Genomic DNA, 25,987 nt, shown 5'->3' with positions numbered 1-25,987 from the left:
CTAAGAATCTTTGCCCCTCCTTCTTCATTGTAGAGCCCAGATCAAGATGGGCCCATGTGGAATTGCTCTTTTGGCCTGGATTAGAGACAGCCTAGAGCCTAGACCAGAGAGGGCTGAGCTGTCTGATCCAGGACTTCTCGACCTCAGCACCATCGCCAGTTGGGGCCAGCTAATTCTTTGTTGTGGGGGGTGTCTCATGTAGGATGTTAGCAGCATCCCTGGCCTCTACCCACTAGAGGCCAGAAGTACTCTCCTCTCAGTGTGACAACCAAAAATGTTTCCAGATATTGCCAGATGTCCCCTGGGTGGGGGATACCTCTGACTGAGAACCACTGGGTCCAACTTTTCCCTTTCCTCTAAGTGTGGATCTCCACTGTTAGCACTCTGGTGATAAGGAAGGACCGATAGCCTCCAATTTATCCCAGAGCTTAAAGCCAGCTGGGTGAACCAGTCGCCTTGGAAGTAACATGGAGAGAGGCCAGCGGGAAGGGGGAGGAGAGAAAGGGGATGGCCAGATCTTCTCTTAACAGTTTTTGGCTCACAAAACTCAATCACGGGGAAGGGCAGGGATAGTGTTGGCCACAGGCATCATGGGGCTAGGTCTCCCTCCCCCTCCCCATCCTGTCTGTCTGTCTCTTCCTCTCACACACACCCTCCCCCCGACACACACCCCTCTGCCACTCTGTGTATTGGCTTTGTTCTCTCCCCTGAAGACAGGCTTTCTTCAGAGATGAAAGGGAGTTCAGTGCTGGAGGAGAAGGTTGATGGGTGGGCTGATCTAGAACAAGAGATTGGCAGGGCAGGAGCCAGAGGTTATGGGTATCACTGAGGGAGGAGTGAAGGGATTCATCATGGGGTCCAGACCAGAACAGGGAGTAAATGAAGCCACAAGGGGCTGGTGGAGAGGGGAGGAGAGGAAGATGTTTGAAGATTTGAGGTCTTCTTTGTATTGAGAAGCAGGAAGGAGGAGAGTCAGAGATTAAGAAGTTGTTTGCTAAGAGTTTGGTTTTTTCCCAGAGAAATAGACTCATAGAATCACAGGATGTTAGAGCTTGAAGGAAACTTAGAGACCATTTAGTCCAATCAACTCCATGCTGACTCTCTCATTAATTCACCAACATTGGAATTTGAGAGTGATCCTTGTTCCCAGTCTTTCTCTCTATGCTTGGAATCAAATGAGAAATAAGATACAGGGGTCAAACCGCTAGAGATTAAAATAACTTCATAACAGATAAAGCTGATTGGAGAATTTGGTTTAGAAAGTACAACCACAATCAGGCTTCCTAACTCTTTCCCCAAGAACCAAACTTATCTTTCCAGCACTGAAAGACTCCATACTTGCGTGACAAGAACCTGCCCTGGGAAGTTTACTGAGAAGAGAGGAGGAGAGGAGGGCAGCTTGGGCCTTCTCTGGTGCAGGCAGTTCTCAGAAGGATCTGAGTCATGGCACGTGCCCATTTTATTCTCCCAAATTCATCAAGCACATGAGCCACTCCTCATCCACTAAGCAGGAGTAAGTAGGAGAGGTGAGTGGAGAGTACTTTTCTCAAAGCTTCAGAAAGGACAGAAGCTCCTACTTTGTAGGGAAGAGTAAAGTGCTTGGAGGGAGAAAGATGAGTTCCCCTAAACAAGCCACCATTTATTAAGTGCCAATTCTGCTGCAGGATGCTGAAGCCCAAAGAGGTGAAGTATTTTCTCAAGGTCACACAGCTTTGGGGACAGAATAAGGTTCTCCAGATTCCTAATGCCAAGGCTTCGCCATTTCACACTTCTAATCACAGAAAGTCAGATTCATCCAGGGTCATCAGCATAATAGTAAAAATAATCTCCTACTCCGTCATTTAGGAGGTCTTCTCACCCATTCCTCCATCACCACCGCTGCCCCCACCACCTCCATCTACATCTTTTCCACCTCCATCTATACGTCCACCACCTCCATTTATGTCCAGCTACCATATTGCCGCTTCTACCATTCCACCTACCACTTCCACCTCTACCATTTCCTCCGTTCTTATTACCACCTTCCCCATTTTTTTTAGCAGGCAGCCAGCACAAACCATTTGGGTGGAGTGGCAGATGTGAACTAGAAGGTTACCCATACAGCTCTGGTCTCCAGAAATCTTCAAGATCTTTGAGATCAAAGATCTCCCCAGCTCATGACATCCCCTGATCCCAAAAAGATCATCTTGGAGTATTTTATGAAGATTGTGATAGAGATACATAAACATAAGTACACATGTCTATACAAAAACTCATTGACCGCAAGTACAAATTGCTGTAATTTCTAAGCCATGCCCTAATCTGATAGCTGCAGATTTTTAGGTACCTGAAGTGTGACAAGATCCATTTAACTGGCATCTCAGCAGTCCTCAAAGCTCTAATGACCTAACAGTTGAAGATACTCAAGTGAGCTGTAATATTGGTGCCAGCCAGTCCTGGTCACGCCAGTATGCATTCAGACCCAGGCCTCTGCAGGCTCCTAGAAGTGCTGCTAACTGACTATAAAATGGGTGGCCCTGGGGCAGGACTGGATCATCTCTAAGGTCCCTTAGACCTCTACCTCTAAGAGCCCTCTAAGACAGAATTCAAAAGGATCTGGGATAGAAACCATGCGGGAGATAAACCAGCATTTCAAAATCCAGGCTGAAACAACACTGCCATGTAAAATCACCAAGTTAAAATCTGAGAAGAAACTTAAAGATGTCTGCCTATGATCCTGGGCAGCTCTGTTCAGACCCTGCACCACCCTTGTCTGTCAGCCAACCAGGCATCAGTCCCTCCCGCTGCAGGAGTATCCCTTCCCCCATTCTGGTCACATGGCTGGCCGCCACTGAGCCCACAAGTCAATCTCCAATGCCCCAAATACTGTTCAGCCTGGAAATCACAGTGTCCTTCTCGCCACCCAAGAGCAACAGAACGAGTGGCTCTGGCCTCCCTGAGATTTGGATTGTGGTTTCCAACGCTTAGAGCTTGAAGGTAAGTTTGCAGCTTGGAGCTTCAGAGATAGTAGACAAAGCTATGCAGATAAGGGAAAATGTGCTTTACAGTATGAGCACAGAGTATTTAAGAGTGAGCTTTACACACACTGAGAAGGAGAAGAGCATGAAAGCTGAGTAAATCCTCCAAATGAGCATTGAATATTTGCCTTTCCTTAAAAAAAAGTATAGTGTGTCATCTTGGTGCCTTGAGTTCATTGGTTTGGAACTCACACCAAATGAACAGAAATGACAAGAGACTCATTCTCTCTGACACCCTGGTGAGTTCTTTTTTGTCCTCATCTGATGGAACTGAGACTCTTTCTTCCAGGTAAATAAGTTTCTATTGTCTTTGCCAAAGTTACAAGACTGACTGAAGTATTTATGAAGTACGCAAAACCCCTGAGACTTGCCTCTTCCCCAGAAAACTATGGGAAAGTAGATTATATCTGTTAATGTAACATCTCAGAACTGAAACCGACTAATGGCTAGCCTCCTTTTATTAGACATTTCTGTTGTTAGGTGTTGGATATGGCACCTCGTTTTGTTACTGAAAGTTTGCTTAGGGATATTTTGTTTCCTTGATTTTCTTTCCTCTCCTGGGGCATGCATGTTAGGGGTCTGCTAAGCCCAGAGGCAATGGATAAACTATCGGTTGTGAAGGTGGCCTTTCTCTGGCTTCTAGCTAAGTTTTTTTAAAGCCCAGTATGACCCCATGTCATTCTTGTCAATTCAGTTCACAAAATAAACTCAGAGGAGCCCTTGGGGAGGTCCTTTTCTCAAATACTTTGGGCTATCAGAGGAGTTCACTGGATACCATGTTGGGCTAGTCCTGTGTTCTTAGATAGTATAATAAGGTCAAATGGCTTAAAAGATGGGGTGGGAGGAAAAGCTCCCAAAAGGCTGACTTTTGATGAATGTGGCACAACTTTTTTTCTGTTTTTTTTTCCAGAGATATGAATATCTAACCTGAAGGATTTTTTTACCATATTTTGCCCTTCTTCCCTAATAAACTATTTTGTTCTCTTTGTTTGCAGTGTCTAGTGCAAATATCTGGAACAAAGTGAATTTGTTGGACTGAATTGATGTGCCCTCGTGGAAGGGAGGTTGGGGTGGGGGTGGGGTGGGGGGAGTGTTTAAACGGCAGGTGATTCAATTACCAGGGTTTTGATGGTCAAAACACACTGTCTGCCCATAAGACCGGCTGTATCACCACCTCCTTGCTGCAGTGGACATGAAGGCTACTTGTGCAGGGGCCCTGAGTGTTCACTGGTGTGGCACTCTGGTCCTTAACCTTACAGGCTTAAGACGTTGATTTTTGTCAGTAGGGTTTGAATTCGCAGGGTTCCCAGATGTGATTTCACACTGGTGGCAGGGGCAGTAAAGTGGAATGGGGCCCTTAAGTGACTTGGGACAGAAGAGAATTTGGTCTGATCCCTCACTGTAAAGCCATGCTCATCCCCAAGACAATCTATGATCTAAAGATGGATGGGAGGATAATAGTGAGCTAGTTGGGCAGTGGAGGGGCTGGTATGGGTAAAACTGCTGTTACAAGTTCCTTCATTTGCTACATGCTGGGACTGCTGTGTTCTAACACAATTCCTTTGGCAACATATTGAGGTGGGTAGCTGTACTGGTTAATACTCTTTGGATGCAAGTAACTCAAATCAGCTGAAGCTAGGTGAAGAGAAAATGGGGTTTAGTATAAGGCCATTGGGAGGGCTTATGGTTGGCACCTAAGGCAGGGTCTGGAATCCAGAGGTGGAATACTTCTTCCAGACCTCCTCTATCTCTTGTTTCTTTGCTCTTCTTCCTCCGTCCCTCCCTCTCTCCCTCCGTGTCTTCCTTCCTTCCTTGGGTCCCAGAATCAGAGAATCCAATATGACTCTTAGCTCTACCATGCCTGGCTCTGTGACTCAGGAAAAATTACTTAATTTTCTGAATCTCCATTTCCTCATCTATAACGTGGAGATCAAAATTATGCACCTCACTGAATTTTAGTCAGGATTAAATGAGATTATGAAAACAAATATTTGACAGCCAATTAATATATATTATATGAAATTGTGGAGATAGAGCTTCTGTTTCAAAGTTTAGGTCATGATTGGGAATTTTTATGATGGGCCATGTAGCTGCCAATCAGAGCAGTAATTAATCTAAACACTTTCCATATGGTCAACACTCTGTTTGAGTTGTTTTAAATGGATGGCTTCCTTTGAAGATGAATCTGGGCAGTCTGGGTTCTTCTACTTCTGCATACTCCTGGAAGGGAGCTTCTCTCAAATTGTGAGGACGCGGGACCCAGCACAGAGGAGGTGAGGAGGGAATGGTCTCAGCTAGTGCAGAACTGGAAGTTATGCGTCTACCTGAATACGAGCTACCTTATAGCTCCATAGTTCTGTAGCCCTGGAGAGTTTTCATCTCCATTTACATCTGTATTGTCATTTTGTATTCATTTTTGCTTGGTTTCCAATCTGAAAAATCCATAGAACTTCAAATATGAAAAAGCACATTTTTAAAACATGTTGGAAAACTCTTACTTCATTTGTATTATTCAGGAACTATTGACTCCAAGTGTCAGAAACCCAACTCAAACATGAGAAAAAGTAAAGTGAATTTATCAGCTCAACACAACTGAGAAGGCCAGTCAGAATTAACTGACTCAGGGAGTTACAGTGTTATCAGAACTGTTTCTCTGCTTTCTTTGGATGCGTCCTTCCACAGGGCAGGCGAGATAGTAGCCCCCCAAGCTTATAAGTTTCACAATGCCAGAACCAGAGCAAGAGCCAGAACAAGGCAGTGTTTTTGGATGGTCCAAGTGGAAATGTCCTGGGAAGAATTCTGATTGGTCCAGCTTTGGCCATGGGGTCATCTCTGAATCAATCTCTGACTGGGGACTAGGGAGTGTTTTATTGGCCAGCCTAGGTCACATGGCCTTTCCCTTTTGTGGTTGGAGGTGGTCTTTGTGAGAAAGAGGATTTGTTACTCAGCTTCTCTTTACTCCTCATGCTATGCCTGAGGGGGTGATTTTCAAACAGTCACCAACCTATTGGAGCTAGCAGTGCGTTCTCACTAAGCTTACCAGTTCACAATGCCCAGTTTGAATGAAAAGATGTGATATTGTTACGTATGTAAACCTCATGTGAAGCAAACTCCAGGTATGGTGATTCAATTTGATAGAAAATATAAATTAGGAGCTCTTTCCTTAAAACCATGGTTCTCAAAGTGTGGTCCCTGGATCAGCAGCAGCAGCATCAACTGAAAGCTTGCTGGAAATGCAGATTCTCAGGCTCCACCCCGGATCTGCTGACTTAGAAACATGGGTAGGGCTGAGCAATCCAGGTTTTAAGCAGCCCCACAGATGACTGATGCCCACTTAAGTTTGAGAACCACCGTCTTAAAGTTTCTTTTTTTGTAGTTCTCCTGAATATCATGATTCAGTTTGAACAAACAGATTTAACCATGGATTTTCAGGGAATACAATTATCACATAAAGTGAGGGCACATATTACATTATTTGTTTTAAAATGTTTAAAGTAAAAATAATATATAATCATAATTTAAAAATCAAGTAACACATGTAAGAGCTTATAATAAAAAGCAAACAGAACTCCATCTCAGCTTTCTGCACACCCCACAGTTCTAATTCCCAAAGACAGTCACTTGGAATTTTCTTTTTTGGATTATAAATCTATAGTTTTATTAAGACAAAAACTTACAGTGTTGGTATGAAGCTTAACATTTAAACAAAATTTTCACAGAAACCTAACACATGCCTAAAAATGTTTTACAATGGAGTTCTAGATGCAGGTCTAGCTGATGTCAGAACTGATGGATCTCATGATTCAAGACAGAGTTTTGGGTTTTAGTTAATTCTTAGGATTAAAAAAACTTGTTTTGTTTTAACGTGAGCCACTGCCCCAGTATGAAAATTTAATCTTCTCCTGAGACCAGGGCTTCTGAAATTATTCAGCTCTTGAAGTGATTCAGTGAACTTGTGCTGTCAGTGACTGAACCCTGCCACCAATGGTTTCAAAGTTCAAGAAACAGAGGCTCCAAGAGTTTTCCACCCTAAGAGTACCAGCCCTTGCCTTTCCCTACTCTCCCATCTCCTATACCACCCTCTGCCCTTCCCCAAATACTTCAGCCAGTGGCTTGGGTGGAGAAGCTGACATTTATAACTTCATAATTGGAAAAGAAAGGGTCTTCTTGTCAATTTCAAGAATTATCACCTCTAAGACAGAATGACCTGCCTGCGTATACACTCCAAAAAGACTTTTCCTCCTCAACCTGTTTCCATCCCACAGACGACAGCTTTGGTAACTTCTTAACTGGCTTAGTCCTTTGTTGGGAACAGCATTAAGCTCAGGCAGGGAACACGTTGGCTTCTAAGTTTCAGGCATTTACAGCTTTTAAACAGTCTCTCATAGTCCTCATTTAGGTTGCCAATGACATGTTCTGAAAGGATGAAATATTCTGGACACAGAACCAAATCATCATTAGTTGTTCTTTCCTTTGTTTCACCACTTCCCCCATCAGGCCCCAAATTTTAACAAAAATGATCCTGACCCATCTCCCTTCTTTCCCACCCCATCCCTCCTGCCCCAAATAATACACCAATAATAGCCAAAAACTACATACATGCTACGCTGTAAAAATGCAGAGTTAACACTATTGGGAAGAAGGCTGTGGGTTGTGGAGATGCTCTTTGAAGATCTATAGTATCTTCTGCTCTCCCACATCCCATTCTGCAAGTTTTGTCTTTCATAGAAAGCCCTTTGCTTTTCTCAGCAAAGTTCAGAGTGGGTTGCCTTGAAACACTGACCCTCCTTCCCCTCCACTGGAATGGGTGTGCAAACTATACAGCATGGAACGGCTTTAAAGCACTTGGGCTGCTGTAGGGCATGGAAACTATACTGGCTCTTCAAAGGACATCTTCCCAAGCCACCTCTATGGTGTCAAGACAAGTAGAACTCTTTCTTTCCCCACTTGAAACCCACAGTCAGATGTGACAGGGGCTGGTACTCAGGAGAGTTAATTCTTGTCATCATCCTCCAAGGGGTAGGAATGCCACGTCAGCCTTTCCTCATAGAAGGATATGACGACCTGTGGGCATGTTGACATTGGCTTCCTTGGCAGGAACCAGGTCATCCTCATCAGAGTTTTTCCACTTCATCAGGAACATGAGTTCTCCACTGGAGTCTATAGCTCCAATAATCCACTCGGGTTCCAAACCCCGAGCAAAGCCTTGTGGCTTTTCTGACTCTTCTTTCTTCTTCTTGGTTTGCTCTCCTCCCCCTTATCTTCTGAATCAAAATCAGCTTTGCGCTTGCCTCCCTCTGATTTATCTGTTTCATGTGCTGTTTTCTGTGACTGTAGGAACTCGACAATGAGGTCGGGGCAATCCAGGTTTTCTTCTGGCTCCCATGTGTTGTCCTCATCTGAGAACCTCTTCCACTTTAGGGGGTACTCCACTTTGCCCTTTACTACTCGACGGTGGAGAACTTTTTCCACCACATATTCTTCTTCCTCTTCTTCTAGCACCTCCTCCACTTTCTTCTTGTTTTGTCTTTTCCCCATGGTGCCCGTCAGCTTTCTGGTATAAAGGGTGACGCTGCTCAGAGCAGTGCCCGTGAACCCGAGAGGAATCAGTGCCGCGCTACTCGTGCGTCTTGTCCGGCCGACCAGGCGAGTGGGAACCAGAAAAGCAACAATCCTGTTGACCACGGTCAAGTCCCTCACTGAGCGGCGTTCTGCAGGCGCCAGCCAACCGCCCTTCCCTCAGCCAAACAAAAGAGCCTGGCACTCTGCGCTGCTGCCACCAGCATCTGGAATTATTTTTTAAAATTGAGGTAGAGGACTTCCTTGGTGGCACAGTGGTTAAGAATCTGCCTGCCAATGCAGGGGACATGGGTTCGAGTCCTGGTTTGGGAAGATCCCACATGCTGCGGAGCAACTAAGCCTGAGCGGCACAATTACTGAGCCTGTGCTCTGGAGCCGGCGAGCCACAACTACTGAGCCTGCGTGTCACAATTTCTAAAGCCTGCATGCCTAGAGCCCATGCTCCACAACAAGAGAAGCCACCTCAATGAGAAGCCTGAGCACCGCAATGAAGAGTAGCCCCTGCTCGCCGCAACTAGAGAAAGCCGGTGTGTAGCAACAAAGACCCAACGCAGCCAAAGATAAATAAAATAAATAAAATTTTAAAAATTGAGGTAGAGTTGATTTATAATGTTATATTAATTTCAGGTGTACCACATAGTGATTCAATAGTTCTAAAGATTATACTCCATTAAAAAATTTTTTAATAGATTTATTTATTTTGGTTTGCATTTGGTTTTGATTTGCATTTTCCTGATGCTTAGTGATATTAAGCACATCTTCACATACTTATTAGCCATCTGTATATTTTCTTTGGAAAAATATCTACTCAGATCCTCTGCTCATTCTGTAATTGGGTGGTTTGTGTTTTTGATATTGACTTGTATGAGCTCTTATATATTTTGGATATTAACTCCTTATCAGACATATCACTTGCAAATATTTTCTCCTATTCAGTAGGGGTCCTTTGTGGTTCCATACAAGTTTTAGGATTAGTTGTTCTAGTTCTGTGAAAAATGTCATGAGTATTATGATAGGGATTGCAGTAAATCTGTAGGTTGCTTTGGGTAGTATGTACATTTTAACAATATCAATTTTTCCAATCCATGAACAGGGATATCTTTCCATTTATTTGTATCATATTCAATTTCCTTCATCAATGTCTTATAGTTTTCAGAGTACAGGTCTTTCACCTCCTTGGTTAAGTTTATTCCTAGGTATTTTATTCTTTTTGATGCAATTGTAAATGGGATTTTCTTTCTTTCTCTTTCTGATATTATTAGTGTATCAAAAAACAACAGATCTGTATACTAATCTTGTATCCTTCAACTTTACTGAATTTATTTATTAGTTCTAATAGTTTTTTTGGTGGAGACTTTAGGTTTTTCTATACATAGTATCATGTCATCTGCAAATAGTGACAGTTTTACTTCTTCCCTTCCAATTTGGATGCCTTTTATTTCTTTTTCTTGCCTGATTGCTGTGGCTAGGATTTCTAATACTATGTTAAATAGAAATGGTGAGAGTGGGCATCCTTGCCTTGTTCCTCATTTTACAGGAAAAGCTTTTGATTTTTCATCATTGAGTATGATATTAGCTGTGGGTTTGTCATAAATGGTTTTTATTATATTGTGATCTATTCCCTTTGTTGAGAGTTTTGTCATGAATGGGTGTTGAATTTTATCAAATGCTTTTTCTGCATCTATGGAGATGATCATGTGATTTTTATCATTCCTTTTGTTAATGTGGTGTATCACATTGATTGATTTGTGGATGTTGAGCCATTCTTATATCCATGCAATAAATCCCACTTGATCATGGTGCTGGCTAAAAGGCTCGTCAATTTTGTTTATCTTTTCACAAAACCAGTTCTTGGTTTCATTGATTCTTTCTTTCTTTCTTTCTTTCTTTCTTTCTTTCTTTCTTTCTTTCTTTCTTTCTTTCTTTCTTTCTTTCTTTCTTTCTTCCTTCCTTCCTTCCTTCTTTTGGGGGTGGGTCTCTTATTTATTTTCTTTCTGATCTTTATTATTTTCTTCCTTCTTCTGACTTGGGGCTCTGTTTGTTCTTTTTCTAATCTCTTTTGATGGTAGATTAGGTTGTTTGAGATCTTTCTTGTTTCTTGAGGTATGCCTGTATCACTATAAGCTTCCCTCTTAGAACTGCTTTTGCTGCATCTCATAGATTTCAGAAAGTTGTGTTTTTTATTTTCATTTATTACAAGGTATTTTCTGATTTCCTCTTTGATTTCTCATTGATCCATTGGGTTTTTAATAGCATGCTGTTTAGTCTCCACGTGTTTGTGTTTTTCCCATTTTTCTTCCTGTAATTGATTTCTAGTTTCATACTGTTGTGGTCAGAAAAGATTCTTCATATAATTTCTCTCCTTTTATTATTTTTAATTTGGAATATAATTGCTTTACAATGTTGTGTTAGTTTCTGCTCTACAATGAAATGAATCAGCTATATGTGTACATATATCCCCTCCATATTGGACCTCCCTCCCACCCACCCCATCCCACCCATCTAGGTTATCACAGGGCACCAAGCTGAGCCCCCTGTGCTATACAGCAGCTTCTTACTAGCTATCTATTTTACACATGGTGGTGTATATCTGTCAATTTAAATCTCCCAATTCATCTCACTCCCCCTTCCCCACTGTGTCCACTCGTCCATTCTCTAGGTCTGTGTCTCTATTCCTGCCCTGCAAATAGGTTCATCTGTACCATTTTTCTAGATTCCACATATATGTGTTAATATACAATATTTGTTTTTCTCTTTCTGACTTACTTCACTCTGTAAGACAGACTCTAGGCCCATCCACATCTCTACAAATGACCTAATTTTGTTCCTTTTTATGGATGAGTAATATTCCATGGTATATATGTACCACATCTTCTTTATCCATTCATCTGTTGATGGACATTTAGGTTGCTTCCATGACCTGGCTAATGTAAATAGTGCTGCAATGAACATTGGAGTATATGTGTCTTTTTGAATTATGGTTTTCTCAGGATATATGTCCAGTAATGGGATTGCTGGGTCATATGGTAATTCTATTTTTAGTTTTTTAAGGAACCTCCATACTGTTCTCCAGAGTGGCTGCATCAATTTACATTCCCACCAGAACTGCAAAAGGGTTCCCTTTTCTCCACACCCTCTCCAGAATTTATTGTTTGTAGATTTTTTGATGATGGCCATTCTGACAGATGTGAGGTGATACCTCATTGTAGTTTTGATTTGCATTTCTCTAATAATTAGTGATACTGAGCATCTTTTCATGTGTTTGTTTGCCATCTGTATGTTTTCTTTGGAGAAATGTCTGTTTAGGTCTTCCACCCATTTTTTGATTGGACTGTTTGTTTTTCTGATGTTGAGCTGCATGAGATGTTTGTGTGTTTTGGAGATTAATCCTTTGTCAGTTGCTTCACTTGAAAATATTTTCTCCCATTCTGAGCATTGTCTTTTCATCTTGTTTATGGTTTCCTTTGCTGTTCAAAAGCTTTTAAGTTTAATTAGGTCCCATTCATTTATTTTTGTTTTTATTTTCATTACTCTAGGAGGTGGGTCAAAAAAGATCTTGCTGAAAAAAAGAAAAGAAAGATCTTGCTGTAATTTATATCAGAGTGTTTCTCCTATGTTTTCCTCTAAGAATTTTATAGCTTCTTGTCTTACATTTAGGTCTTTAATCCATTTTGAGTTTATTTTTGTGTATGGTGTTAAGGAGTGTTCTAATTTCCTTCTTTTATGTGTAGTTGTCTAGTTTTCCCAGCACCACTTAATGAAGAGACTGTCTTTTCTGCATTGTATATTCTTGCCTCCTTTGTCATAGATTAGGTGACCATAGGTGTGTGGGCTTATCTCTGGGCTTTCTATCCTACACCATTGATCTATATTTCTGTTTCTGTGCCAGTACCATACTGTCTTGATGACTGTAGCTTTGTAATATAGTCTGAAGTCAGGGAGCCTGATTCCTCCAGCTCCGTTTTTCTTTCTCAAGATTGCTTTGGCTATTCAGGGTCTTCTATGTTTCCATACAAACTGTAAAATTTTTTGTTCTAATTCTGTGAAAAATGCCATTGGTAATTTGATAGGGATTGCACTGAATCTGTAGATTGCTTTGGGTAGCATAGTCATTTTCACAATATTGAATCTTCCAGTCCAAGAACAGGGTATATCTCGTCATCTGTTTGTGTCATCTTTGATTTCTTTCATCAGTGTTTTAGTTTTCTGAGTACAGGTTTTTGCCTTCTTAGGTAGGTTTATTCCTAGGTATTTTATTCTTTTTGCTGCAGTGGTAAATGGGATTGCTTCCTTAGTTTCTCTTCCTGATCTTTCATTGTTAGTGTATAGGAATGCAAGAGATTTCTGTGCTTTAATCTATCCTTTTAAATTTGTTGAGACTTGTTTTGTGATCTAGTATGTGATCCATCCAGGAGAACATTTCATGTGCACTTGAAAAGAATGTGTATTCTGCTCTTTTGGGATGGAATGTCCTGTAGATATCTATTAAGTCCAACTGGTCTAATGTGTCATTTAAGGCCACTGTTTCCTTATTGATTTTCTGTCTTGATGATCTGTTCATTGATGTAATGTGTGTTAAAGTCCCTACTATTATTGTATCAGTGTCAATTTCTCCCTTTATGTCTGTTCATATTTACTTTATATATTTAGTGCTCCTATATTAGGTGCATATATTTACAAATGTTATATCCTCTGCTTGTATGGATCCCTTTATCATTATATAATGCTATTCTTTGTCTTTTATCATAGACTTTTTTTAGGGTCTACTTTGTCTGATATAAGTATTTCTACCCCAGCTCTGTTTTCATTACTGTTTGCATGGAATATCTTTTTCCATCCTCTCACTTTCAGTCTGTGTGTGTCTCTAGCTTTGAGGTGAGCCTCTTGTAGGCAGCATATAGATGGGTCTTTCTTTTTAAATCCAATCAACTACCCTACGTCTTTTTTTTTTTTTTCAGTACGTGGGCCTCTCACTGTTGTGGCCTCTCCTGTTGCGGAGCACAGGCTCCGGACGCGCAGGCTCAGCGGCCAAGGCTCAGGGGCCCAGCCGCTCTGTGGCATGTGGGATCTTCCTGGACCGGGGCATGAACCCGTGTCCCCTGCATCGGCAGGCGTACTCTCAACCACTGCACCACCAGGGAAGCCCTACCCTACGTCTTTTGATTGAAGCTTTTAGTCCATTGACATTTAAAGTAATTATTAATAGGTGTGTATTTATTGCCATTTTGTTACTTGTTTTCTGGTTGTTTTTGTAGTTCTTCTCCATTCTTTTCTTCTTCTTTTAGTCTTATCCCTTGTGGTTTAATGATTTTCTTTAGTGTTATGTTTATGTTCCTTTTTCTCTAGTTTTTATCTATTATACTTTTTTTCTATTATAGGGTTGGTTTTTTTTTGCGGTACGTGGACCTCTCACTGTTGTGGCCTCTCCCGTTGTGGAGCACAGACTCCGGATACGCAGGCTCAGCAGCCATGGCTCATGGGCCCAGCCACTCCATGGCATGTGGGATCTTCCCGGACCGGGGCACGAACCCATGTCCCCTGCATCGGCAGGTGGACTCTCAACCACTGTGCCACCAGGGAAGCCCTATTATAGGTTTTTGATTTGTAGTTACCATAGGGTTCATATATGTTGACCTATAACTATATCTCCTTGTTTTAAACTGGTAATCATTTCACTTTAAACACACTCTAAAAGATCTACATTTTTCTACTCCCCCACCATGTTTTGTGTTTTGGGTGTCATATTTTACATCTTCATGTCTATGCCTTAACTGTTTATTATGGTTATAGTTGATTTTTACAATTTTTGTCTTTTAACCTTCACAGTAGCTTATTTAAATGATTGATCCTCAGCCTTTACTGTATAGCTGCCTCAGCGTTTACTGTATAGTTGCCTTTACCAGTGGGATTTTTCCCTTTCTGTAATTTATTTCTTGTTGTAGCCTTTTCTTTTCTACTTAGAAAAGACCCTTTAACGTTTCTTTTAAGGTCAGTTTAGTATTGATGAACTCTTTTAGTTTTTGCTTGTCTGAGAAGCTCTTTATCTTTCCTTCAATTCTGAATGATAACCTTGCTGGGTAGAGTGTCCTAGGTTGTAGGGGTTTTTTCCTTTCAGAACTTAAACTATATCATGCCACTCCCTTCTGGCCTGCAAAGTTTCTGCTGAAAATCAGCTGATAGCCTTCTGGGGTTTCTCTTGTATGTGACTCCTTTTTTTCTTGTGGCCTTTAGAAGTCTCTCTTTAAATTTTTGCCATTTTAATTATAATATGTCTTGGTGTGGGTCTCTTTGGGTTTATCTTCTTTGGGACTCTCTGTGGTTTCTGTACCTGGATATCTGTTTCCTTCCTCAGGTTCAGGAGGTTTTCAGCCATAATTTCATGAAACACATGTTCTACCTTTTTCTCTTTCTCTTCTTCTGGGACCCCTATAATGCGAATATTAGTATGCTTGATGCTGTTCCAGAGGTCCTTTAAACTATTCTCATTTTTAAAAATGTGTTTTCCTTTTTGCTCCTCTGATTGGGTGATTTCCATTATTTTATCTTCCATATCACTTTTATGTATTTTACTGTATCACCTAATCTGCTATTAATTCCCTTTAGTGGCTTTTAATTTCAGTTATTGCATTCTTCAGCTCTCCCTCATTCTTTTTTATACTTTCTAGTTCTTTTTTAAATTCTCACTGTGTTCATCTATTTTTATCCCCAGTTCATTTAGCATTTTTATTCTTATTGTTTTGAACTCTTTATCAGTAAATTATTTAGCTCTGTTACATTAGGGGTTTTTCCTGTTTTTTTTCTCTTATTCTTTCATTTGAAACATAATCTCCTGTCTTCTCATATTGTTTATCTTTCTCTGTCTTTATGAAATTAGGTGATCAGTTACTTATCCTGGCCTTGAAGGCATGTCCTTGTGTAGGAGCTCCCTGTGCAGCCTGTGTGTGCCCAGTGGTTTTGGTGGGAGAGCTGGATCTGAAGTAAGCATGGGCAGTATCTTCCCAGGGTGTGCTGGCAACCACAGCCTTTGTGGGAGGTAGGGATGGAGTTGGAGGGGCTAGAGCCAGAGTCTGGTTGAAGCCGTGGCTTATCCTATGCTCAAGCAGGAACCCTGAGGGAGTTGTTTATCCCATGTGTGGTGGCCTTCACTGAAGGCATGCCTGGGATCTGAGGGCTTGGGGCTGCACTTCTGTGCTGGTTTCATTCTTTCCCCAGTGTGCACACCTTGGTTATAGGCTGGGTTGGGGCTGGTGGGTTTGGTGCCACACCACTGGGATGGCCCTGCACCCTCTCAAGTGTGCACAGAGATGTGTGCCTCAGCAATGGTGGTCTCTGCCCTGGAGCTAGCTTCACCCCTTCCAGGTGTGCAGATCCTGAGCAGATTGCTTCTCCTCCCTTCCTACCAGATTCCATGTGGATCTTTCTTTACAACTTGGTTGTAGAAGAGCTGTTTTGCTAGTCCGCAGGTCAAGTTCAGTGAGATTCACTCTATATATAGTTGCAGGGTTTTTTTGTTTTTTGGCCACACTGTACAGCATGCAGGATCTTAGTTCCCCGACCAGGGATCGAACCTGTGCTTCCTGCAGTGGAAGCATGGAGTCTAACCACTGGACCATCAGGGAAGTCCCTATACAGTTGTAGTTTTATTTTTCCCCCCACTGAGGAAAAATTTTAATGTAATAAAGATTCTGAAGGCAGTTCATTTGTTGGTTCATAAAGTTAGTAAGTTTTTTTTTGAATTTTATTTTATGTATATTTTTATACAGCAGGTTCTTATTAGTTATCCATTTTATACATAATAGTGTATATATGTAAATCCCAATCTCCTAATTCATCACACCACCACCACCCCCTGCCACTTTCCCCCCTTGGTGTCTATACGTTTGTTCTCTACATCTGTGTCTCTATTTCTTAGTTGTAGTTTTGATGTGTTCATGGGAGGAGGTGAGCCCAGTGTCTTCCTGCCTGCCATCTTGATCTCTCACTTGGAATTCTTTTAGGTTTTTTTGTTGGTTACCTACACCCCTCTAAAATAATAATAATAATGATAATAAATCTCCTGCTAGTTATCAAAGTTAGATATCAGTCACCTACAGGTGACTATTTAACTATCATACACAACACCCATCTCCTCTTCTTTATACTTCCAATGTAGATATATCATTGCTGTTTTTAGTTAAAAATCAGTGTTTATGCTCTTATGATTATGTATATACCATAATCACATTTTATTTCTTACAGTTTTAATTTTCCCTGGTGTTTCTAATTGCTTTCTTTTTCTTTGCACTTTCTTTTTTTTTTCATTTTTAAATTTTACTTATTTATTTTTTGGCTGCTTTGGGTCTTCATTGCTGTGCGCAGGCTTTCTATAGTTGCAGCGAGTGGGGGCTACTCTTTGTGCGGTGTGTGGGCTTCTCATTGTGGTGGCTTCTCTTGTGGAGCACAGGCTCTAGGCATGTGGGCTTCAGTAGTTGTGGCATGTGGGCTCAGTAGTGTGGCTTGCAGGCTCTAGAGTGCAGGCTCAGTAGTTGTGGCACACAGGCTTAGTTGCTCTGTGGCATGTGGGATCTTCCCAGACCAGGGATCAAACCTGTGTCCCCTGCATTGGCAGGTGGCTTCTTAACCACTGCGCCACCAGGGAAGTTCCCCTTTGCACTTTCTGTCTTTGTCACTTCCTTAAGTTGTTCCAAGTTCTCAAGGAGTGTATTAAGTCTCTTGAATTTCATCTTTTCCTTGGTGGTTCTTTCTGAAACCTCATTTTTAGCTATTTTGAGGACTGACTGCTCCCTAGGGCTATATCACAGCTGTTGTCCAGGGACCTTCCTTCATTACCTTTCTGTTTCAACCCCTCTCTCCTGGATCCCATTGTCTTCCCCTTCTTTGTTAATGGAGGTAATATCTATTATACATACATAACTTCCTAAGAAGATATGAGAGAGAAGTGAAATTATTTTTTGCATATCCTAAACTGTCTTCTACCCTCTCTCTTGACTGGTGGTTTGGCTAAATAGAGAATGCTAGGCTGGAAACTATTCTCCCACAGAATTTTGAAGGCATTGGTCTGGCATCTTCTCTTGTCTAAGTTCCTAAAGAGCAGTCTTCTGATAGTCTGATTTTTATTCATTTATAGGTGACCTGTTCCTGTTTCCTTAAAAGTTTTTAGGATTTTTCTTTTCTTCACACTTAATATTCTAAAATTTCATACTGACATATCAAAGTGTGAGGATTTTTCTTCCCAATCATTCTTTGTGTAGAGTACTCAGTTGGCCCATTTTATTTGAGACTACTATGTCATAGTGCTGGGGAATAATCTTATTTATTTAAAAAATTAAAATTTTAATAATAAAATATTTCAAACCTGTAGAATGATAGTTATATTTCATTGTCCAGAATTAGCAGATGTTAACATTTTATCATATTTGCTTCATATCTATATCTATCAAAGATACAGCTGAAACATCACCATTAAACCTTACCTGTCCCCAGAAGTAACCTGAAGTTAGTGTGTCTCATTCCCCTGCATGATTTTATGCTTCTATTACTTATAAATGTAGCAATAAATAACATTGGCAGTGTTTTGTGCGTTTTAAAGTTTTATATAAATAATGTCATTTTGTTTGTATCTTTTTACAACTTGCTTTTTTTATTCATTATGTTACTGAGGTTTCTACAGGTGACACATAGAGATCTAGTTCATTCATTTAAACTCCCTATAGCTTTCCATTATGTATCAGTTAGGAAGACCTTCAGCTAAAAGTAACATAAAACTTGGCTAGTAGTTTAAATATACTAGGTAGATTTTTTCCTTTCACATAACAGGAAGATCAGAGATAAACAGTCTAGAGCTCAGTGGTTTTATCAGGAGCCCAAGTTTATTCTAGCCTTCTGCTTTGTCCTTAACCTGTGGCTTTGGTTTTCATACCTGTCACATCATTGTTGCAAGATGACTGCTTCATCTAGAAGTCTCATGCCTAGAGTCTGTGCAGGAAAAAAGGGAAGGTAAAGAGCAAAACATGCATTCTAACTGTGTCTGTCACTTCTTATTAGGAAGATAAAAGTTTTCCTGGAAACTCTACCCAGTAGACTTCCATTAAATCTCATTGGCTCGGTAGGTAGGGTCACATGACTACTCCTAGGATCATTTACTGGCCAAGGGCCATAAGATTACAATGAATGGTTTAGACAGGTCACAATTTATGTCTGGGGTTGGGGAAGGTATGTATGGCAATCAAGGGCCCTGTGTCCCTATCTGAGCAAAATGGGGTTCTATAAACAGGCAAGGAGAGGAAGGAACGAACGTTGGAAAGTGTAGCAGACACTTCTAGATGAGCACCCAGTGCCCATTCTCCCTGTTTTCCTTACTAGCAGAACCCAATCTTATTTTCCCAGAGTCTTTTAATTCAGGTGTGGTTTTGAGTAACAGAAAAGTTAACTATAAATTTAGTGGTTTAATTTTTCACCATAAAAAGAAGTCCAAATGTGGGCTGTCCAGTGCTAGTAGAGTGGTTCACTGAAGATGTTAAGGACACAGGCTCCTTCGTCCCCTGTATCCATAGTTAGCATATGGCCTTCACTCCCATGATGAAAAGATGGCTGCTGCACTTCCAGGCATCATGTTCCAGGCTCTAGATATAAGGATGAAATATAATTTGCCAGATATAATACGGTTTACCAGATAAAATACAGTTTGCCCAGTTAAATTTGAATTTCAGATGAACAGTGAATAGTTTTTTAGTATAAGTATATCTCAAATAGTGCACGGGGGGACTTCCCTGGTGGTGCGGTGGTTAAGAATCTGCATGCCAATGCAGGGGACACGGGTTCGAGCCCTGGTCGGGGAAGATCCCACATGCCACAGAGCAACTAAGCCCATGTGCCACAACTACTGAAGCCCTCGCGCCTAGAGCCCGTGCTCCACGACAAGAGAAGCCACCGCAATGAGAAGCCTGCTCACTGCAACGAAGAGTAGCCCCCGACTGCCACAACTAGAGAAAGCCTGCATGCAGCAACAAAGACCCAACGCAGCCAAAAATAAATAAATTAATAAAAACATAGAGCATAGGGTATACTTATACTAAAAATTATTTATTGTGTATGTGAAGTTCATATTTAACCTGGAGAAACTGTATTTTTGTTTGCTAAATCTAGCAACCCTATTCAGGGAGGGAGGGGGAAGAAGGAAAAATGAAGGGGGTTTCTTTGGGAGAGGCTTTATCCAGGAAGGGAATCTTTCTCCAGGTTCTTTCACCTACATCTCTTTAGAGAGGGATTGCTGAAGGGCATCTGGGGGAAATGATTATTTTCAGTTGGCCACATTGCTGCCCTGAACAAAATAAGAACAGAAGAGGAGACAGACATCAGGCAGGTAGCTAGCAGTGTCCTCCACACGGGCCTCCATGCACACAGCCCCACCTTGTTTCCCCATCATCCCCAAATCGTTATATCCAGTGGAGACATTCAAAATATTTCACAACCAATATGGCGCCAACACCAACCAATCAGAATGAATACCCAACTGTTAAGAATGGATACCAGCCACAAACAGAAGCCATACTGGTGCATATTGGAAAACCAACTTTACTTATATCATAATTTTTGATAAAATTAACGTTTATTTTTATTCATTATGACTGTATAAATTTTGCTCACAGCTGACTTGCATAGTGTACCATGATTACTTTTCCTTTCTACAATTCTTTATTCTTGGTAGAATCTCGGTACCCTCTCGAAATAGTCAAATTCATCCAGATAATTGATCAGTTCTAGGTTCTCCTTGGAGACATCCTGTCCAGAGTGTGATCTAAGATGCACCTGTTGCTCCCTGGACTGCGGCATAGCTCCCCTCCTAGGACCTACCTGTGCCAATCTTTTGTGGTGAATCCCATTTCCCAGATGCCATATTCCTTTCTTTGATGTTCCTTCATCTTGCTTCAATCACTTCCTGAGAAAATTTTTGAGACATTTCATGCCTGAAAATGCCCTTATTCTACTCTCACATTTGATTGATAGCTTAGTTAGGACTGAAATTCTAGGTTGGAAATAATTTTTCCTCAGTTTTGAAGGCATGAATCCCTTGTCTTATAGCTTCCACTGTGGCTATTCAGAAATCAATGCCAGTTTTCATGGTGGATTCTCTGTAGGTGAATTATATTCTTATTCTGGAAGCTTTTAAGGTCTTCTCTTTATATGTAATATTCTAAAACTTCATGATGATGTGAGTTGGAGTGGATTTTTTGTATGTATGTATGTATGTACATATGTATTTTTGGCTGTGTTGGGTCTTCTTTATTGCTGCACATGGGCTTTCTCTAGTTGTGGAGAGCGGGGGCTACTCTATTGCAGTGCATGGGCTTATTGTGGTGGCTTCTCTTTGTTGCAGAGCACAGGCTCTAGGCGCGTGGACTTCAGTAGTTGTGTCTCACGGGCTCTAGAGCACAGGCTCAGTAGTTGTGGCTCACAGGCTTAGTTGCTCCATGGCATGTGGGATCTTCCCCGACCAGGGCTCCAACCTGTGTCCCCTGCATTGGCAGGAGGATTCTTAACCACTGAGCCACCAGGGAAGTCCTGGAGTGGATTTTTTTTTAAAAAAGTATTTTTCTGAGCTCTCAGCAGCCCCTTTCAATCAAGAGAGTCAAATCCTTCAGTTCTGGGAAGTGTTCTTATGTCATTTTCTTAATAATTTCCTCTATGGGGCTTCCCTGGTGGCGCAGTGGTTGAGAGTCCACCTGCCGATGCAGGGGACACGGGTTCGTGCCCTGGTCCGGGAAGATCCCACATGTTGCAGAGCCGCTGGGCCCGTGAGCCATGGCCGCTGAGCCTGCGCGTCCGGAGCCTGTGCTCCGCAACAGGAGAGGCCACAACAGTGAGAGGCCCGTGTACCGCAAAAAAAAAAAAAAAGTAGTAATAATAATAACTTCCTCCCTACCATTTTTCCTGATTTCTCTTTCAGAAACTCCTACTACTTTGATTTTGGAACCCCTGGATTGATCCCCTGATTTCCTTGTCTTTTTCCTAAAATTTTTCTTTGTATTTGTGCTCTATTATCTGATGTATTTTTTCAACTTCATGTTCCAACTCTTGTATTGAAAGTTTTCTTGTAACATCTCTTTAATTTCCAAGAGTTCTATCTTATTCTTTAAAAGTTCCAGGTTTATAGCATTCTGCTTTTCTTTTTGTCATGGATACAATTTTTTTTTCTAGTCCACTTGAAGATGTTAATTATATGGTTTTCAAGTGGTTCTTTGGCTGCTTGCAGTGCTCCTGTTTTCTTGGACTTTGTCTTTTCCTGTTTGTTTTGGTCTGTGTCATTCTGGTGATTCTGCTGGCCATCATAATTTGGAGTGGAGCTGCTAAACAGCTGTTTGACAGCCTGGACTTCTTGAATGCTAGACTCAAGGTGGGCAATTGGGTGGAGTCCTAACTATTTTGTTAAAGATCTCCAAAATGTCAGAATCTTTAAGTCCTCCAGTCTCCTACCTGGAGTGTGTAAGCTTCATTACTGTTCTAGGAGAGGGCTGAGTGGCTCACTATTTTTAATTAAATCCTTTTTTCCCCCAGTGAAATGACATCTTCCTGCTCTCAACTATCCAAGGGCCATCTGAGTTAACTCTTCCATCTTCTGGGATAGGGGAGCCATTCTAGGAGACTGAACCTAGGAGCGAGATCTGAGGGTTTAACTTAGTCCTTATGAAGATTTTCAACCAACTCTCCTGTTTTCGGCCCCATCCTCTATCCTGGTGTTCAGGTGAAACGACTACCTCCAACTCCCCTTTCTCTACTTTTGAGAACAATTTTGTACAAGTTAGAGACTATATATACTTGAAGGTTCAGATAAAACATTTTAAAAAAACCCTCTATGCTTCTGGTGTTCATTTTTCTTTTCATTACAGAAAATTTTCAAACTTAATAAAAATAGAAAAAATAATATGATGATTCTTTTGTCCCTACAAAGCACCTTCAATAATTATCAATATATGACTGGTTGTGATGCTTTTCCCGTAACCATTTCAGTTATTGGTTAATTTGGAGTTTCTAATTTTTTTAAGTTATTTGATCATTTCTATTACTTTTCTAATCAACTATCTGTTTATTAGCCTTGTGACTAAGAGCTATAGTTCCAGAAACAGGCAGTCTGGGTTTGAATTGCTGTTCCCCCCTTTGAGCAGTCAATTATGCCTTCTGTGCCTCAGTTTCCTCATCTGTAAAATGGAACAACAATGTTACCTATAGTGAAGATTCAAGTAAGTCATACATGCAGAGCAGAGCATTTAAAATAATGCCTGGCACATTGCAACAGTAGCTGTTATTATTATCTAAGTTAAAACATATTGGCGTGAAGTTTTTCATGGCATTCACTTATAATTTTAAAATTCTCTACTATATTTTTAGTTACATCCCTTTTTCATTCCAAATGTTGTTTACATATGAATATTCTCTTTTCTTATTGATTAGTCTTGCATGGTTTGCCTATTTTAATAATCTTTTCAAATAGTTGCCTTTAGATTTATTAACCATCTCTATGCTCAGTTGCTTTCTATTTCATTATTTGTTGCTTTCATCTTTTATATTTATGTTCTTCTACCTTCTTTTCTCTCTCATTTTTTTCTAGGTTCTTTAGTTAACTGCTTATCACATTTATTTTCCTTCTACTTTCCTCTCTCCCTCCCTCTTTCTTTCCTTTCTCCCTTTTTTCTCAAAGTATATTGTAACCCACAAGTTTCAAGTTGTAATTCAAGTCTAAATATGTAATAAGTTCCATTGTGATTTCCTGTTAAGCCCATCATTAGAAATTATTTTTCTAATGATATATGTATATATATATGTTTCCAAGTATATGTATATATAATATATTTATTATACACATATATATAAATATGTATTTATATATTTATTTATATATATAGTCATTCCTTTGTATCTGTGGGTGATTTGTTCCAGGACTGCCCACTCCATACCAAAATCTGTGATGCTTAAGTCCCTTATATGAAGTGGCATAGTATTTGTGTATAAACCAATGTACCTCTTCCTGTATGCTTTAAATCATCTCTAGATTACTTATAATACCTAACAATGTAAATACAATGTAAAAAGTTGTAAATACAATGTAATGTTATGTAAATGGTTGCTGGTGTGTGGCAGATTCAAGTTTTTCTTTTTGGAACTTTCTGGAATACTTTTAAAAAATATTTTTCATTCATGGTTGGTGGAATTCATGGATGCAGAACCCACAGATAATCTGTATAGTTTTGCGTTTTTTTGTTTTTAGTTTTTTTACTGTAGAAGTATGATACAGATTCTTTAAAATTTACTAAGGCTTTCCTGAGACCTAGTATATGTGCTCTCTTTGTAAATGTTCCATTTGTACTTGAAAAAGAAATGTGTTCTCTTATATATATATATCTCCCCAACATATATATATTTGAGCTTCCTCAATTTGTTTATATGTTCTTTTGTCTTAATTTTTTTCATCTGCACTAAGGTCTTCTGCTATGAGTATGAATTTGACCATTTCTCCTTGAAATTTTACCTTTTTGTGTCATATACATTTTGAGGCTGTGTTCATCTTTTACTTTATAGTTATGAAGGTGGAGGAGGAAAAGGCTGGGGTAGGGAAGCTGGACCCCCCTAACTACAGGAGGCGATGTCAGGATCAGGAAGGTAAGTTCACCTTGAGAACTTGATGCAAATTCTTGGAGGGTCTGGGAATTCCTTGGATATCCTTATAACAGCCCTTCCAGCTGTGAAAACTAGAGAGTTGGTCCCTTTCCCTGACCCACCCACAGTGTCTCCCCTAGATCAGGTGGGACCAGCCTTAACCATGTCTTAAAGGGACCACGTGGTCAGGTTGGAGGCAGGTAACTGGTACTAGGATTACGGCATAGCTTCTCCAACACAAAATTAAACTCACTTATTTTACAAGCTCTACAAATCATACTAAATGCCAAATATCAACTTTTTATAGATTCTAAAAATGGCAGCTCAGGTAAAATCAGTGAAAGAGGATATTGAGTGGGGATATTTTTGTTGCTCCAGAATTGCTCACTCAGAGACCCTAAGTATCCTACATTCTACAGAAAAGCAGCCACAGAGTTTATGAAGAGACACTACCCCAGCCCTTTTGGAGGGAGACAGTAATCTTCCTGTCCAGCTGGATGCTTCCTGAGCTGAGGAACGTGTAGAGTCACTCTGGGGCTGTTGATGAAGAAGAATGCAGTGAGGAGCTGGCACTGTCCTGAGCTAAACTACAAGATGTTCACAGTGAGAAGAGAGGTCCTGCAGAGCAAAGAAACAAGCTGGGGGTGAGCTAGTGATTCCCTACAGTTTACCAGCTAAACAGCCACACTCTGACGGTTATAGTGGAGAAAATGAGACAAGTTAGATCCATGGCAGAAAGAAAATATTTCCCTGACAACCATCCCCTGATTTTTTTTTTAAAAAAGGGTGCTCTTTGTTTGTATAACCCCTCACAATTCTGAAAATCATGTTCCCATTCACCATTCCATTCTATCTTCTCAAGAACCATGCCTAGCCAGTAGAGAAAGAATTTTTATTCCTGCACTATCAGTGAGAACACTGAGTCCCAAAGAGGCAGATGTGCATGGCCATACAGCAGGTGAAGAACAAGCCAGGGAGCACCCAGGGCAGCTAACTCTTGGTAGAGGCCTTTCTGATACATCTGCTGCCTCTCATTTCCATTCCTGGCCTCAAGGGTGGAGAATAGGAACTCATCATTGAAAGAACCAAATATGCTAAACCTTTAGAGTAGAACTACTTATCTCTAAATATTTGTGACCATGGCTTACCTCAGATTACAGTTTGCTCAGGCTCAGTGTAGGAGAGAGAAAGAAGGAGATGCACCAGCCATTCTGATACTGGTTCACTAGGAAGTGAGGCTGTGCTTCATAAAGGTATCTACCTCAAATTTCTCATTACACCCACGAGAGATTGAGGGTCCAGAAGAGCAAGCAGTAGGATAAGGTGGGGGTGAGCTGGGGTTCTAAAGAGATTTGGACACTGATATCCATGTAACCTTACTCTCCAGTGCCTAGTAATGCACCAGCCAGCGTAGACTAACACAGAATCTGCTCACCAGAGTGGGCATTCAACATGTCTCTAAAAGGCCTAGACATGCTTCTTCAAGGTTCAGCTTCATGTGGTTTCAGTGTGATATGTGCAGTCAGTGATGCCCAGGCATCTAGTATGTCAGCTTCAGGAGTTTGAGCCAACAGGCAGCCCTCTCCTCCAAGGGAAAATAACAAACAAACAAACAAAAACAAAACAACCCCCCCCCAAAAAAACCCCTCACAAAGTTAGTGTAGATCTTGATGTAAGAACACAAAGTCCAATTTCCCACTCTGCCACAGACTTTCAAATTTTAGCTGCTATTCTTGGGC

General features: G+C 40.8%; 1 protein-coding gene and 1 pseudogene across 1 annotated transcript in view; one reads left to right on the top strand and one right to left on the bottom strand.

Moving 5' to 3' along the window:
• Nucleotides 1–6,584: 6,584 nt before the first annotated feature.
• On the bottom strand, nt 6,585–8,854 carry LOC113615970 (chromobox protein homolog 1 pseudogene; annotated as a pseudogene).
• Nucleotides 8,855–21,547: 12,693 nt separating this feature from the next.
• SLC4A5 (solute carrier family 4 member 5) overlaps nt 21,548–25,987 on the top strand; it is a 96,722-nt gene continuing 92,282 nt past the window's right edge. Inside the window, exons 1-2 of the mRNA XM_027099061.1 lie at nt 21,548–22,338; nt 24,171–24,251. Coding sequence (XP_026954862.1) covers nt 22,281–22,338; nt 24,171–24,251 — 139 coding nt within the window. The 5' untranslated portion in view covers nt 21,548–22,280. The remainder of the gene's footprint in view (nt 22,339–24,170; nt 24,252–25,987) is intronic.

This window comes from Aethalodelphis obliquidens, unplaced genomic scaffold, assembly GCF_003676395.1.
Source record: "Aethalodelphis obliquidens isolate GAN/ISIS:26980383/991018 unplaced genomic scaffold, ASM367639v1 scaffold128, whole genome shotgun sequence".
NCBI classification, from domain to species: domain Eukaryota; kingdom Metazoa; phylum Chordata; class Mammalia; order Artiodactyla; family Delphinidae; genus Aethalodelphis; species Aethalodelphis obliquidens.
Note: the sequence above shows the minus strand (reverse complement) of the source record. Positions and strands in the feature narration are given on the sequence as shown.